Raw genomic sequence first — 13,756 nt, 5'->3', positions numbered from 1 at the left:
TGCTTCCTCAGGTTTGCTTACTGCTTACTAAAAATATGCTATTTTCCAGGAAGTAACTTAAGGGGATTTTGATGGAAAAATACAAGAAAATACAAATTTTGTTTTTTTCCCCCCCATTTATTGTTAAACAGCTGCACGTTATGATATGGACAATTAGCTAGCAAGGTGGAAAAGTCATTTTTCATTTCATTATGACTTTAAGAAGACTGTCCTTCAACTGGAGGACCTGGGTTACTACTGCTAACATCCGTTAGCAGTAGTTGTGAATCCTGGTCCTCAGGACTCAGAGTCCTGTTGGTTTTCATTCTAGCCATCAAATCAGGGATTGATTTACACCTGGGATGCCAGCTGAATGCAATTAACAAGCTATAAAACCAGCAGTACTCTGGGGTGCTGAGGACCAGGGTTGAAAGTGTCCTTGAGCAAGGCACTTTTCCCTACCAGCTGCAGGATCTGACCAGGCTGCACCCTGACCTGCTGAGTGGAAGGCTGCAAGCAAAGAGAGAAGTTCCCCACAGGGAGCAATAAAGTACCACATTACATCATTAACTACACTCTATCCAAGTTAACCACTTGCACTGGAAAAAAAAAACATGATCGTGCTCATGAAAAGGAAGGTTTTCGACCCACCATGAGGATGTAGGGAGCGGAAGCCTCCGCTCAGGTAAGCGGAGCCAATAGGAGCGCAGGAGGGAGTGCTCAACAGCAGAGAGGCGGTCCGCCCCGCCACAGCCACAGCACACCTTCAGATGGAGCCGAAGTAGGAGCAGCAGTCTGATCTACCGAGCCACAGCAGCGTCTCTTACACGGATCCGGAGGTTTTGCGTCGGGGGGACAGGTGACAGCCCAGCCCGACCTCGACCCAGCCATCTGAACTGAACGTCCTTCGGTGGAAATTACTGCTGTTTAACCCCCCTCCTCCTCCTCCACCCCGCCGCCGCCGCCGCCACACCACCCCACCTCCTCCCCCGATTGCCACAATAGATGTTCCTCACAACTACATGCATTTCGATCTGATCATCTAAGCCCAGTCCGCCAAGATGGAAAATGCGCACACTAAATCGGCGACTGAAGTTTTAGACAACTTCGGTGTGAACGAAAACACCGGGCTGACGCTGGAGCAAGTGAGAATCAATTTCGAGAAATATGGACCGAACGGTGAGTAGTTCTGTTTTTATAATTTCTCCTCCTTCAGTTTCAGTTCAAAGCCGATGCGTACACATCGATTAATCTTCCAGAAAAAATACCCTACAACTAGTTTCCTTATCTTTTGAGCTATCGCAAATAGTGCGTTGACAAAACATTAATCATATTCCCTCTGGCGCACAGTCAGTGGAAATGTTCTTGTAAGTGGCAGATCCACTGAAGCATAGTCTGTGTTGAAATACTTCAGTGCGCATCACACTGGTTAAAGTTGTCGCTACGCGTACAGGCGCGTTCAAATAGAGATCAATACAAATTAATCAACTAATTGGAATAATGGATGCTGAATGACTTTTTGTGCAGCCTGTCCTCTCTTAGGTCGCATTTCTGCTCTGTCATGTCAACACTGCTTTGGAAGTCAGTCAGCTGATATGCAATTGTTCTTAATGACTATTGAATTCCCATCAAAACCAAACCTGCAACCACCCATGGCACGAGTATCTATATTTCTACTAGTGGAGCCTCGTGTGCTGCACTGCATCTGAAGACAGGCAGAGACACACTCCCCATCCCTGCCTGGCTGTCATGCGGGGATCAGGAAGTGCAGTGCAGGATATACTGTAGTGGAAGAAGATAAAAAACAGAAAGAACTTGAACAACCTGTTTTCACTTTCAACAGTTGTGCCCTGCATGGGCCAATACTTCTCAGTTCAGATTACATGATCTGAGAGGGAAGTATATTTACAGTAATATTAAAAAAAACACAATTTGATCATGATTAAAAACATCAGTCTGTTACAATCAGTCCTCTGCTGTCAAACCAGTAACACTAGTGAAGTGTGGCTCAATGCACAGCTCTTGCATTGCATATTAGTGTGTGTTGTATTGGCTGAAATGTATCCATGTCGTGGATTATAACATGTTGAGCCGGAGAAGCTTTCACAGTCTAGTGTAGTCCAGTCTTGTTTATTTATATAGCCCTTTATCACAGTCTCAAAGGGGTTTACATACCATATATGTATACACGTCATATACATCCTATACTAAGTCATATACAGACTTCACAGCTAAGGACCCCGCTAAGTCTCCCTCATCTTTTCATGCTGCGCTGATGTTTGATGAGTGCTCAGTGTTGAACTTGGACCTGACATCACCACCTTTCCCTCCTGGCCTGTCATTTGCATGTGTGGCCAAGCTGTGGAGCAGAGCGGCATATTGTGCCAGTCAAACAGTAGCCCTTTTGTTGCGAGCAGCCACTCTACCCAGGGGCTCGTGATGACTTCATGGAAAAAGCAACGTCTTGCCACAGATAGCATCTCTTTCGCTTTTAGCTGTGAACTTCCTGCCTGTGTGAGCGCGCACAGATAAATGCCGCAGGGAGGGAATACCCTTTCCTTTTTTGGGGGGGGGGGGGGGGGGGGCTGATTGGAGGGTTATCCGTTGTAGCTGCTCCTCCACGGGCCAAAAAAGAAAAAAAAACATTAAAACGGCCGCTGTTTGTTTACTATTTTAGTACATGTCATTGCTGAGTGATGTATGGCTGCAGAACGGCTCCCACCCCCCACCCCCTCCTTCTCAGAAACCACAGACTTTGTAGTCGACTGCAAGGACTTAGTGTGAGTCTTGCTGTTTGTTCCAGCCTGCAGCGTCTGTTAGCGGGAGGCATGATCACCCCTGCTCTCTCTGACACGGATCCACTGTAGTGTTTCACTTGGAGGCACGGTTAGCCGGATCTCATTATCGGCACCATTATTAAATCAACATGTCCACAAACATGATCGCCCCTCCGCTGTCTTCACTGGGTCAACAGAGGTTCAGTGTTTGTCACAGTCTGGACATGATAGGGTAAACGGAAGGTCGACAGAGCGGCATCATCCACTGTAATTTCACGACCTGTATACAGCAACTCCCGAGTGTCCGCAGGAGGAGGCACCAGCATTCCAGGGGATGATGTGACACGCTGCTCCCTTGCACTCAGACACAACACTCATCCATGGGACCGGGGGATGGGGGATGAAGGGGGGGGGGATTTACACACTCTGTCTGCCTCTGGAGCTCTGGGACGGAGGAGGGAGTTTAACCAATGGGAGCAGACGTGGTGAGGGTCCGGATAGTGGAGGGGAAGGGGGGGCAGCTACTGCGTACGGCTTCCAGAAACATGGTGGTTATTTTCTGTGTTTTAGGTTAGATGTCTCCTCGACTGGGGAAAAAAAAAATCTTTATTAAAAGACGATGAGAGTCTGTGTCTCGCCTCATTAGCTCTATAGATAATTTAAAGTTGAAAATGTAGTGGAACATTGGCTCTGAGGTCAGATGCTTGAGCCTGGTTATAGGCTGTTATCTCTATATAATCGTGGCAACATGGCAACATCTGTTAAAAGCTGAGAGTATCCATGCGGTTTCCCAGTAATGTGGCCTCAACAGCAGAGTGATTCAAGTGGTTTTGCACTGATGTCTAATTAGAAAGTTTAGTAAAGCAGGAGGTTCAACTTATTGATACGACCTTGTCTTTTTGTTTGGCGCTGAAGAAGCTGTTTGTTTTTTATGCTGCTTATCTCTTATGTGGTTTTATAAAATGCTGTGTTTCAGTGCCGCAAGTAAAGACAGGTGAGCACTCACGATGCTTCTTAGCTTTATTTCAGTACTTTGATGTGCTGTAACAGAGAAACCTCAGTGAGCAGCGTGTTCAGAGTATCTGGTCCCTTTCTGAGATGTTGGAAAATTGGCTTGGCCAGCGCATCTGGACAACCTTTTCTACAAAGCAGGCTGTGCGGGAGGAGGGAGGCGGCTGACCTTTTATTCACATGTTCCATTTATGGTCCACTCAACTGCCTTATTTGCTACTTCATGCCCCCCTAAGACACACACATACCCACACACACACCTCCATACTTGAGTCTAGTTAATTCACTGTCCAGAAACACAAACACTTCAATTTGCAAGACAATTTATCACTTTCACTGAGCTGGTGTGATCACACAGTGTGTAGTAAAGGAAGTCGCAGGCTCCCTCTGCTCTGTGTGTGGGTGCAGAAAGAATGTTTGTGCTGTTAAAGCTTGTGCTGCTTCGTGAGTGTGTCCTGTACTCTCACAACCCCGATTGAAGGCGCACTTTGTCCTTCTTTAGAAAGCCTCAGTACAGAGTTTGTGTGGGCATATTGGCACATTGTTGCTAGATTCCTATTGATGATCTTTTCGCTGTGCGGCCTACCTGTACTTATGATGCACAACCACAATTGCCAATTTCTCTGTGGAAGAAAGATGTGTGAGCAACCAGCCTTTTTTTTTGTGTGATGTTTGACCTAGATGGCAGTTTTCACCAGAGATGTCCCAAGGTGAAGGAGCGCCCAGGGATGGGCTTCTTCACAGATTCATTATCACTGACTTCATTTATTGATTTCTCTTCTTATATAACATTTAAGAGATTTTGGTGCTTGAAAAATTATACAAACCACACCTTCAAAGCTGTTTGTAAGATTTTAAGACTTGTAAGATTTTCCTGAATTAAGAGACATCATTAATCAAAGTATATGAAATTAATCATAATACATTGCTGCTCCTCACTGGAGACCTTTCGAAATCTGGTGTCGAGGTTGCAAAAATGCAGCTTGATGCTGTCACCAGTAAAATTGTGCAAGTTAAACAACCTACCAACGCATCTCACCATCATGTTATCTACCACTATTATGTTATCTACCACCATCTATGATAGACATAATGTCTATAGACATAATGTCTATCACAGAATACAGATGTTCATTTCCTTGCATTGTGCGTTCTGAGTAAATACTGAGATGAGTAAATACTCAGAAGCCGATACAACACCTAGTAATGTCCATCACAATCTTCCCAATCTACCCAAAATATCCCGGCGACAATGGCAGTAACAAAGATAAGTCCATTTCACTGTCTACTAGTTAGAACATATTATATATCCTCAGTTGCCCCGCAATTGCTTTAATTTCCATTATACTATTTTAATTCCTGTTATTGATCATATTCTAATATGTGCAAGCATGTTTCGTAAGAGTGGAAATGTAACGTTTGAGTAACTAAAGGATATATTTCCTTTCAGAGGGATGATTTTCTGACGCTGATGCAATCTCAAACTTGTCTGAAGTTGTTACCGGTGATCATTAGGCCATACCGAACTCAGAATATTATGCAATGCTACACTATAATGCTATCGGCACCATGGTTGCCACGAATAATAATTACAACTTCCTCTAGTGGGATCACACACGGTGTTGTTTCTCTTCCTGTTCTACAACTTAAAAGCAAGGCTCTCTCAGTCTGACTTGCTCTCTCCTGCGTTTGAAATGTGATTCAACACGTGAGAGTTATTCTGCCGTTTCCTCCTCCTCCTCCTCCTACAAAGCAACACGCTCATGCACAGTACGCTCCTCAATCGGCGGCTTTCTACTTCCATTTTACTATCAATTATTCTGGAAGTTGTTCAATTGAGAGACAAATTCTTGTAACAATGTTTGATTTGTGTGGGCTGAAAAGGGAGAGTTGAGTTTGAGAAAAATAATAAGAAGTCCTTTGGGGCGTTGAGTCACTTCCCTGTTCTAGTGGGCTGTGTGTGCCTGCCCAGCTGCCTTCAGAGAAACCGTGATCCTGTGCTAACTTGTCACTTGTCTTGGATTCTTACCTCCCACCTCTGCAGTTGTCAGTCACCATCAAGCCCTTATGGAGAGATGATGTTGAGTCACTGGGCTCTAAAGCGCTGCCACCACCGCTCTGCTGTCCGGACCGTCCGGACAGCAGAGGTGTGTGTATGTGTGTGTACAGTAAGATCTACTCAAAGGTGTTTGTGTTTCAAGGAGTGTATTGTGTGTACACAGAGCATGCTGTACAGTACTGTAGCTGCGAGGAGGACCTACTGTAAAGTCAACATTATGTCATAGCACTCAGATAAATAGTAATTTATCTGAATCTCGTGACTGAACCTATCCCACTTCAACAGAGTGGTTAAATGAAAACATCAGGGGAGACAAGACGCATTAAAGTCACAGTGAATTAAGAAATTGCCTTTTTACCTCATTCGCTAATTCACCATATCATAACCTATTTAACAATAAATGCCAAAATAATTCGTTTTTATTTTGTCATTTTTTGTCTATATCAAAACCCCATTACTTTTACTTCCTGGAAAACTATGTATTTCTAGTGGTTACTTCATGGCGTACCAGTAGGCGTACATAAAAATTCCAACCAATAAAACCATTATAGATATTTGAACAATCCCCCCTCCGCCCCCCAATCATATAAAACCTGCAACTTCACAACTTTCAAAGTGACACAGGTGGCAACATGGTACATTTTTGTGTGTTTACCCCCAAAAACCCCATTACCTTTTCCTAAGACACCATGGTTGCATCCCGGTAGCTGGGATTTATTCATTTTGAAGCATCTGGAATTTCTGACAGCTCCAAGATAATGTGCAAATCATTTTTGAACTTCAACACTTTACAACAGTCCCTCCCCATATTGTTATGTCCCGCCTCTACATCCTGTTTCAACCAGAAATACATCGCATTATGGAAGGAAGATGCCATCGAAATGCCCTTTCCTTCCCTTTGCTTACTCTTTCTCATGCACATTTCTGTGATTTCTTTTTCTTCTTCCACCATTTCAAAGAATTTCCATCCATTTTGACCATTTCACTAGTTTGAACAACCTCTGTTTCTATGGGGTTGGGAGCAGTAAGGCTTTACTGCAGGCATTTGATTGGATGGAAGTGTCGCTCTGGTTTCTAAACCTAGAATGAACCCTATAAATAGCATGGTGTTAACACAGATATTTCAGTCTTTTGGGGGACTGCTGACTGTTTTACACAGCATTCAGCTTCTCTAATTGGCTACTGGGTGATTGGGTGCGATCTTCCTGCCTGCTGGGATGTTCAAAACGTGGTTCTTCTCAGACCTGTGACCTTTTTAGAGAGGAAGCTTGACGAGATATCAACTTTGCTATCATCATCTCATGCGTGTCCTGCTTAGTTGACAGCCTCTTCCTCTTCCTCTGTAACTTGCCAGTGGAGCCTCTCATTTTACTGCACATAAGTAAAATGTGGAACAAGCTATTTCATGGTGAACTTACAGTATACTTACAGTTACACAAAAGTCTTTTCTTTGTTAATCATCAGCATTTTCAATGATGTCCAAATTGTTTCATAATTAATATATAATTTCATGATGGTCCAAGCCAAAATTAATTGATTATAAGATGAAGCTGGGCCAAATTGCCGGCTCTTCAGTAAGATATGGTTTGCACTGTGATCTCCATAGTCATACAGTAGGTTTATACTTTTGTCAGAGATGTCAAGTCATAAAAATGTTGTAAAATGGATGTACGTGACGTGTGTACGCACCATATATTTTAGTCATATAAAATATATGGTGCGCACAGTCATGTACATCCACTGGTAGAGCGCACCACTGTGGTGCTGAAGAGTGGACGGCTGTGTCCTAAAAAATCCAGTCTCGTTTCCCCTGACCACACCAGGCTTGATGATCCCCCATCAGGACCAGCACTTCCAAAGTACAAGCACAGCAGCAGTTGAGCTGAGTCTTCATGTCATCTGCTGTCTTGATTGACCAGAAAGGATAGCATCTTGAGTTGGAAACGAGCTCTTTTTTTTACATGACAGTCTTTCAAAGATGGACTAATTTCACATAACAGTTCAGGTTGCCTCTCCCCTAGCTCAGTGAACATTGTCAGTTGCAATGTTGTCAATTGACGGTATTGGCTCTCTCCTCTCTGTGTCTCCAGCATGGTGAGAACTAGAGGTTGATCAATTAATCAAAGATGGTAGCCAGCATTCTCCTCCTCTCCACCACTGTCCTTTTATTTTTGCCCTCCATATGGCAATGCAATTCTTTGCCTCTCATTGAAAATCAAACCATTTTTCCTGGTTTTGTCCACAGTCCTCAACGCTAAACGGAAACCAGCTTGGGAGCCTTGATGTGTCAGCTGTTTTTAAACTTTTGCCTAATGTTGGTTGGGAAAATGCCACTGCTGCCTGAACTCAGTTTATTACTGTGAAGGCTTTATAGAGCATATAATAACGAATTTTGAACTATAATTATTACTTTTCAGTCAGTAGAAAGCTGTTAACTCTTCACAAAGCATGTAAGAGTTTATAGCATTTTTTAAATGCTTTTATATTTGTTTATTTCTTTTATAGATTTGGACATTCATGTGTTTGTGTACAGTTGATATCTCCACTTTAATCCAGTGTGAGAGGATGCAGGGCTTTTAATAATAACTGAGGAATAGCTGCATGTCAAGGATCCTTGTCCTTGTTTCATTATACCGGAGAGAAATGATGAGTGACTCGGTCACACTGCTCCCTCTGCTCCCATTCTGCCCCATAGGTGGGTTGTTACCTAAAGATAGCTGGTGCCACTCACCCACTTGACATGGTTACACTTCCTCCGAGAAGGGAAGCCCTCCATTGACATTTATGTAAATGAAGGAAAAAAACTGACCTTGTCAGACTGGAGACATTTTCATATGCAGATACCTGCGCTGCCCCCGTGTAGCAGAGAAAATCAGGTTAGGCAAGAGAATGGGGTACATTTATAATTCACATTTGATACGGTTAATGCATTCGGACCTTCTCGGGCGGGAGAATACATTAGGAGGGTGAGTGGGCGCAGGAAGGTATAGCATGTCAGTAGGGGTTACCATCATGGCATTTATAGTCCTATTTCACATTCCCATGGTTTGTGGAGGGAGTCCGGCTCCCTGGACCTTTAGCCAGAACAGGTCTCGCTACCTAGATGAACCCGCTCTTCTTGTCCCCCCCCCCCTCTACTACAATTAACTTACTGGCTGCTGGCTGTTTATTTGGTGGAGTGCATGTTTGCCTGAATGCTACCTCATGGCCAACTGTGTATTAGCAGTCTGAGGAGGCCAGAAAGTGAGCGTGTTCACATCGAAAATGTGTCGGGTTATGATGCCTGGAGTCGGAGCGTGCTGCATCAAGGCCCTGCTGATTGCATAACAGTTATTCTTGGTAAATTTTGATAGACACTGGCACATTACCTAGTGAAACACAATTTTTCCAGGAGCCTTCATGAGCCAAGTAGCCATGGTAACTCCTCTGAAAACTTTCTCATATTTGCAGTTTACACAAGAGGGCCTGAACTCCAGCTTGTTATTACTGCCTAACCATACTCAGATGTGACGTTTATTGGGGGTCCTTATAATCTGGCCTGTAATTTGTTAATAGACTCAGTTAGACTAGAGAGAGAGAAAGGGGGGGGGGGGTGTGCAGTGAAATCTTCTCTATCAGCAGATCATTTGCAGTGCTGATGGATAGATGGCGAGTTTCCTGCTTTTCTTCCCGACTCTCTGGACGTGGAGACCAACTCCCCGCTGTTGTTGGCAACTGTCTCCAGGAAGTGTCTCCCCTCCGCTCTGCGCTGCACACATTGCTGCGTGTAAACAAGCTGGCTCTTTTATTCATTGTCTGGATCTGGGACGGGAGGAGGCGGGGAGGTTGTGGTGGGGGTGGGGAGGGTGGGGTGAGACGGGGAGAGAGAGCGAAGAGAGAGAGAGAGGGAGAGAGAGAGAGAGGGAGAGAGAGGTGAAGTCAGTATTCAGGAATGTGCCTGGGCAGGCCTCGGGTTGACACAACCCAGATGACTGTGAGGGAATCCTTGGCAGAGGGAAGCCGGGGAACCCCGTTCAACACCTCCAGCCCTTTCCCTCCCTCCCTCTTTCTCCCTCTCTCTCTCTCTCTCTCTCCTTCTCTCACTCTGTCTCTCCCCCCCCCCCCCCCCCCCCCCCCCCTCGTCTGTCTCGTCCTTCCAGTCGGCCCGTCTTTGTCTCCAGCGCTAGAGTTGCAGCCAGCCTGTCTGCCATAAAAACATTATACAAGTAGGGAGGCACAGTAATGGGGGAAAAGGGCTTATGTCAGACTGGTGGAGCATGGAAAACAGCAGGACCCACTTCTCTCCTCCACATTTCTGCTGCTGCTGGCATAGTGCAGCCAGAAGTCCCCGGCGAGTTCAACCGTGTCCAACCTGAACTCTGAAAAACCCACCAGACAGCAAGTTTGAAAGCCTATTCACAATGACTCATCAACTATTATTACACAGGCCGACGATGATCATTTGTGGAGCCATGGGAAGACTTCTGCACAAGGGTCAGAGTCTACCCAAGGACGTTGTTGTCTAATGGATTAAGCATTTCAGATTCTAATACTCACCAGATGATACACAGGGGTTGGCTGAAGGCATTATGAAATCAAAGTTTTAGCGTGACATTTCATGCAGCCTACTCAAATGGCAAATCTTCGGAAAAGAAGAAGAGGCTTCTGTGTTCTTAAATAGGCTGTTTGTATTGCAACAATCCCTTTTACTCTCCCCGCTTTTAATACAAAACAAATTAATTACAGGCTGTTTCAACCTGACATGATCAAAGGAAAAGTTTTCCATCCCCGCTGGCAAAATTTGAATAGTTCCCCCGATTGCTCTCGCTCCCTCATAACCGTGGAACAACACGTTCGATTATGAAGCTCTTGAGTGATTCCAGAGGTCATGCTGTGAAATAATTTTTTCTTTCCGCCGGTGGCACGTGTAGCGCGAGTGGCTGCAAGGTTTTGTTTTTGGAAGGAGACTGTGGGCTCACGTCATGGCCCGTCCCCTTTCCAGCTCCTCTCTCCACAGGGTCACGTTTGATGGTCATGTAGCGCGGCGTTCTGAACCCCGCTGCTTCAGTCTGGTCAAAACACGCTGGAGGAACACAGGATTTCCACTGGGGAAGAATACTGCTGTCATTTACAGTTGTAGCCCGTTTACTACCGTCTCTGTCTAGTTTACATTTCCCCCACTCATTTTGCAATACAGGCCGTATGCAATTGGATTTTTTAACATTTACTCCTTTTCATTGTTTTTAAAAGACAGATTTTACAGTGTCAATCCTTTACCTGCTCTCCCGGCTAACAAAGACGCCCTAACTAAAAAAAACACATGGATGTGACGATAACATTTTTAAGGCAACATTTTTTAAGAGATTTCCATTTCTTAAGCAGAGCGTAACGTAATGATATGAAAACACTCAACTCTGGCACAATGAAATGAGGGTAAAGCAGAAACTTTGACAAAATTGAATGAAGGCTTCATGTTTCAGTTGTTTTTGATAATGTATAAAAATGAACGGCAGCAAATGGCTTCCTCCTGGAGGTTGGAAAACGATTTTTCCAACTATGCTGACTGTGTGCAGACTCCAGCAGGAATAATGTAAAGGAGAGGGGCAACCTAGATAATTAGCACAAACACCAGGATTATTTTTGAAAACCTGCGATGCTGAGACAGATGCCATGCATTTCAAAAAGGAATGCTGAAGCTTTCTCCTGGCATCTGTGGGTTTCGTTGTGACAGGTGTAAGAAACACTTAAGAACACTACCATGGAGCAGAAAATAAGCTCATCAGATTGGTTTGTTTTCATCACTCTTCGGCTTCTTCAGATGTGATTGATGCTGTTTGGTCAGAGCTCTCTGTTAGACTTGATGAGGACCTGACAAATGACATGACTAAGCAGGCCTGTGCCTCATTGTGGTGGCACTGATCAACAGTACTTGTCAATTGGAGTGTTTTTAGAACATGAGTGATGTGTTTTCTACATGCTGCAGTGACTCATATGTATGGTGGGTGTTGTGTTCTGTTCATCAAATCAGAGTTGATAGCAAGATGCTCTGCTTGCTGGCTGTACCTTTTATTTTTTTTATAATGCCAAAATGCAGCCTTTTTTCTGATGATAGATAAATGACAAGTTCATGTGAAAGAATATAGAGACAAGCTGCTGCGATTCCGGGGTTTAATTTTCGGGAGCGAAACCCACAGTTTGATGCAAAAGCCCTGGTTTACTGCAGCTTCTGCACCGACCACTGAGGCTGAGAAATGAACTCTGTCCAGCAGTTTAAGGACTGGGGCTGCAGCGTGAATACCAATTACATCACCATAGTCATGAATAGGAAAGAGTCCTGCCTGTACAACCTATTCTCAGTGAGAAAACAAGATTTATTTCTATACTAAAAGTTAAGTTTACGGCTTGCATTCTCAGTCAGTTTGTTAACATGGATTTTACGACAGCTAATCACTGAGCTGCAGCCCAGTATTTATAATGTTAGGTTAATGTTAAGTAAATTAGCATTTCATTTGTAGCTATATAATGGAACTTGAAGCAAACCCCAAAACCTGATGTTTTGTTTTTTAAAGGGGCCCTATTATAAATCAAAATTTTCTCTACTTGCATACATATATGATCAAAATTTATGGTAAAATTTGATTGTGTTTCAGTTGTTCTGCCTGTGAGGACTTAGTCTTCAAACTCATTCCATAAATAGCCTTTTTTAACCAAACTACATTTATTTGCAAAACATTCCAAAGAACATCATTATTATACTAAGCCATAGTATATTTTGAAATAGAGTAATGAAAACTGAATAATAGGGGACCTTCAACAGAATTGAAAACATGAAGATTTATAAAAGCCTACGAGATTAAGGGTACCAATAGTATCCATATAACAAAAGAAATTAAAACAGTGTTAACACAGCCCAATATTACTTACAGAAAATAGAACTGAGCCAAGGTTTGAGAAGCGAGGTACACCTTTTGTGATAAAACACTCAATATGAACTTAATCCACTTCATCTAAAATACACAGAGTCCCATCTTACAGTTACTTTTGAAACCATTTGCAGGCTGACTCTGCAGCAGTAATGTCAGTTAACCTTTTATAAGAGCAGACAATGAGCAATATTATCTATAGCAAAGGCCTTGGATGGGTCTATGTAGAGTGAAGCTTAATGCTGTTTGTAATTACAGTACCTGTGTTCACAATATTGTCTGAGACTAATAATGCAGCCGAGTTGCTGCTGGAGCCCTGAAGCCAGACTTAAGGTGCTCAAGGTGGAGTTAACAATTAAAAACATCCTGAGTTCAGAATTCATAAAGGATAATTTCTCTCAATAGGATAGCCTAGAGTTGAGTTGGTAGTTATTTCAAGTCAAGTCAATTACAATATGACAGCAGACACTAATCCTCCATCTAATCCTCAGTTTGAAAAAAGCAACACGATGCTGCACCGCCTTCCTGTATTGAACATTTAATCATCATAACCGCACAGAACGGCTCTGCAGAGATGTTTACGTGTTGTTGCATCTCAAAAGTCAGGCTGAGTTAATCAAATGTATTAACTGCTCTTTGTCTCTCTCTCTCCCCCCACCCCTCCCTCTCCCTCCCTCTCCCTCTCCCTCCCCCTCTTCCCTCCACCCAATTCCTTTACAACTGGCATGGTGTGACATCCATAGAGCTCCCAGCTGAAGAAGGTAAATATTGATTTTTCCACTGTGCTGTGATCCTCCTCCCTTTTCTCTACCTGATTAATTGTCTTCAGCCAGGATCTATTGTTTTCTCTAGCCTGGGAGGTAAACTTTGAGAGTGTACACTGCTGCAGCATTCCACCCATGGACACACACCACAACTCCTCTGTCAATACAGGAATTCTCTCGCTTTGCAGATAACTCAGCCGCTTAGCATATCCGACTCAACACTAGCAAAACCTAAGTCAATACACCCTTAAGTATAAGGGCACA

General features: G+C 43.7%; 1 protein-coding gene across 2 annotated transcripts in view; it reads left to right on the top strand.

Annotated features, from left to right (window-relative positions):
- The first annotated feature begins 757 nt into the window (after positions 1 to 757).
- Positions 758 to 13,756, top strand: part of atp2a3 (ATPase sarcoplasmic/endoplasmic reticulum Ca2+ transporting 3) — a 46,420-nt gene continuing 33,421 nt past the window's right edge. For both annotated transcript variants that reach the window (XM_071521620.1, XM_071521619.1), the window contains exons 1-2: positions 758 to 1,158; positions 13,472 to 13,489. In XM_071521620.1, coding sequence (XP_071377721.1) covers positions 1,041 to 1,158; positions 13,472 to 13,489 — 136 coding nt within the window. In that variant the 5' untranslated portion in view covers positions 758 to 1,040. The remainder of the gene's footprint in view (positions 1,159 to 13,471; positions 13,490 to 13,756) is intronic.

This window comes from Centroberyx affinis, unplaced genomic scaffold (assembly GCF_046629955.1).
Source record: "Centroberyx affinis isolate AG114_WGS23_722 - 3 ecotype Tasmania unplaced genomic scaffold, CSIRO-AGI_Caff_v1 ptg000900l_1, whole genome shotgun sequence".
Lineage (NCBI taxonomy): Eukaryota > Metazoa > Chordata > Actinopteri > Beryciformes > Berycidae > Centroberyx > Centroberyx affinis.
The sequence above is the reverse complement of the archived record's forward strand: the minus strand, read 5'-3'. Positions and strand labels throughout refer to the sequence as shown.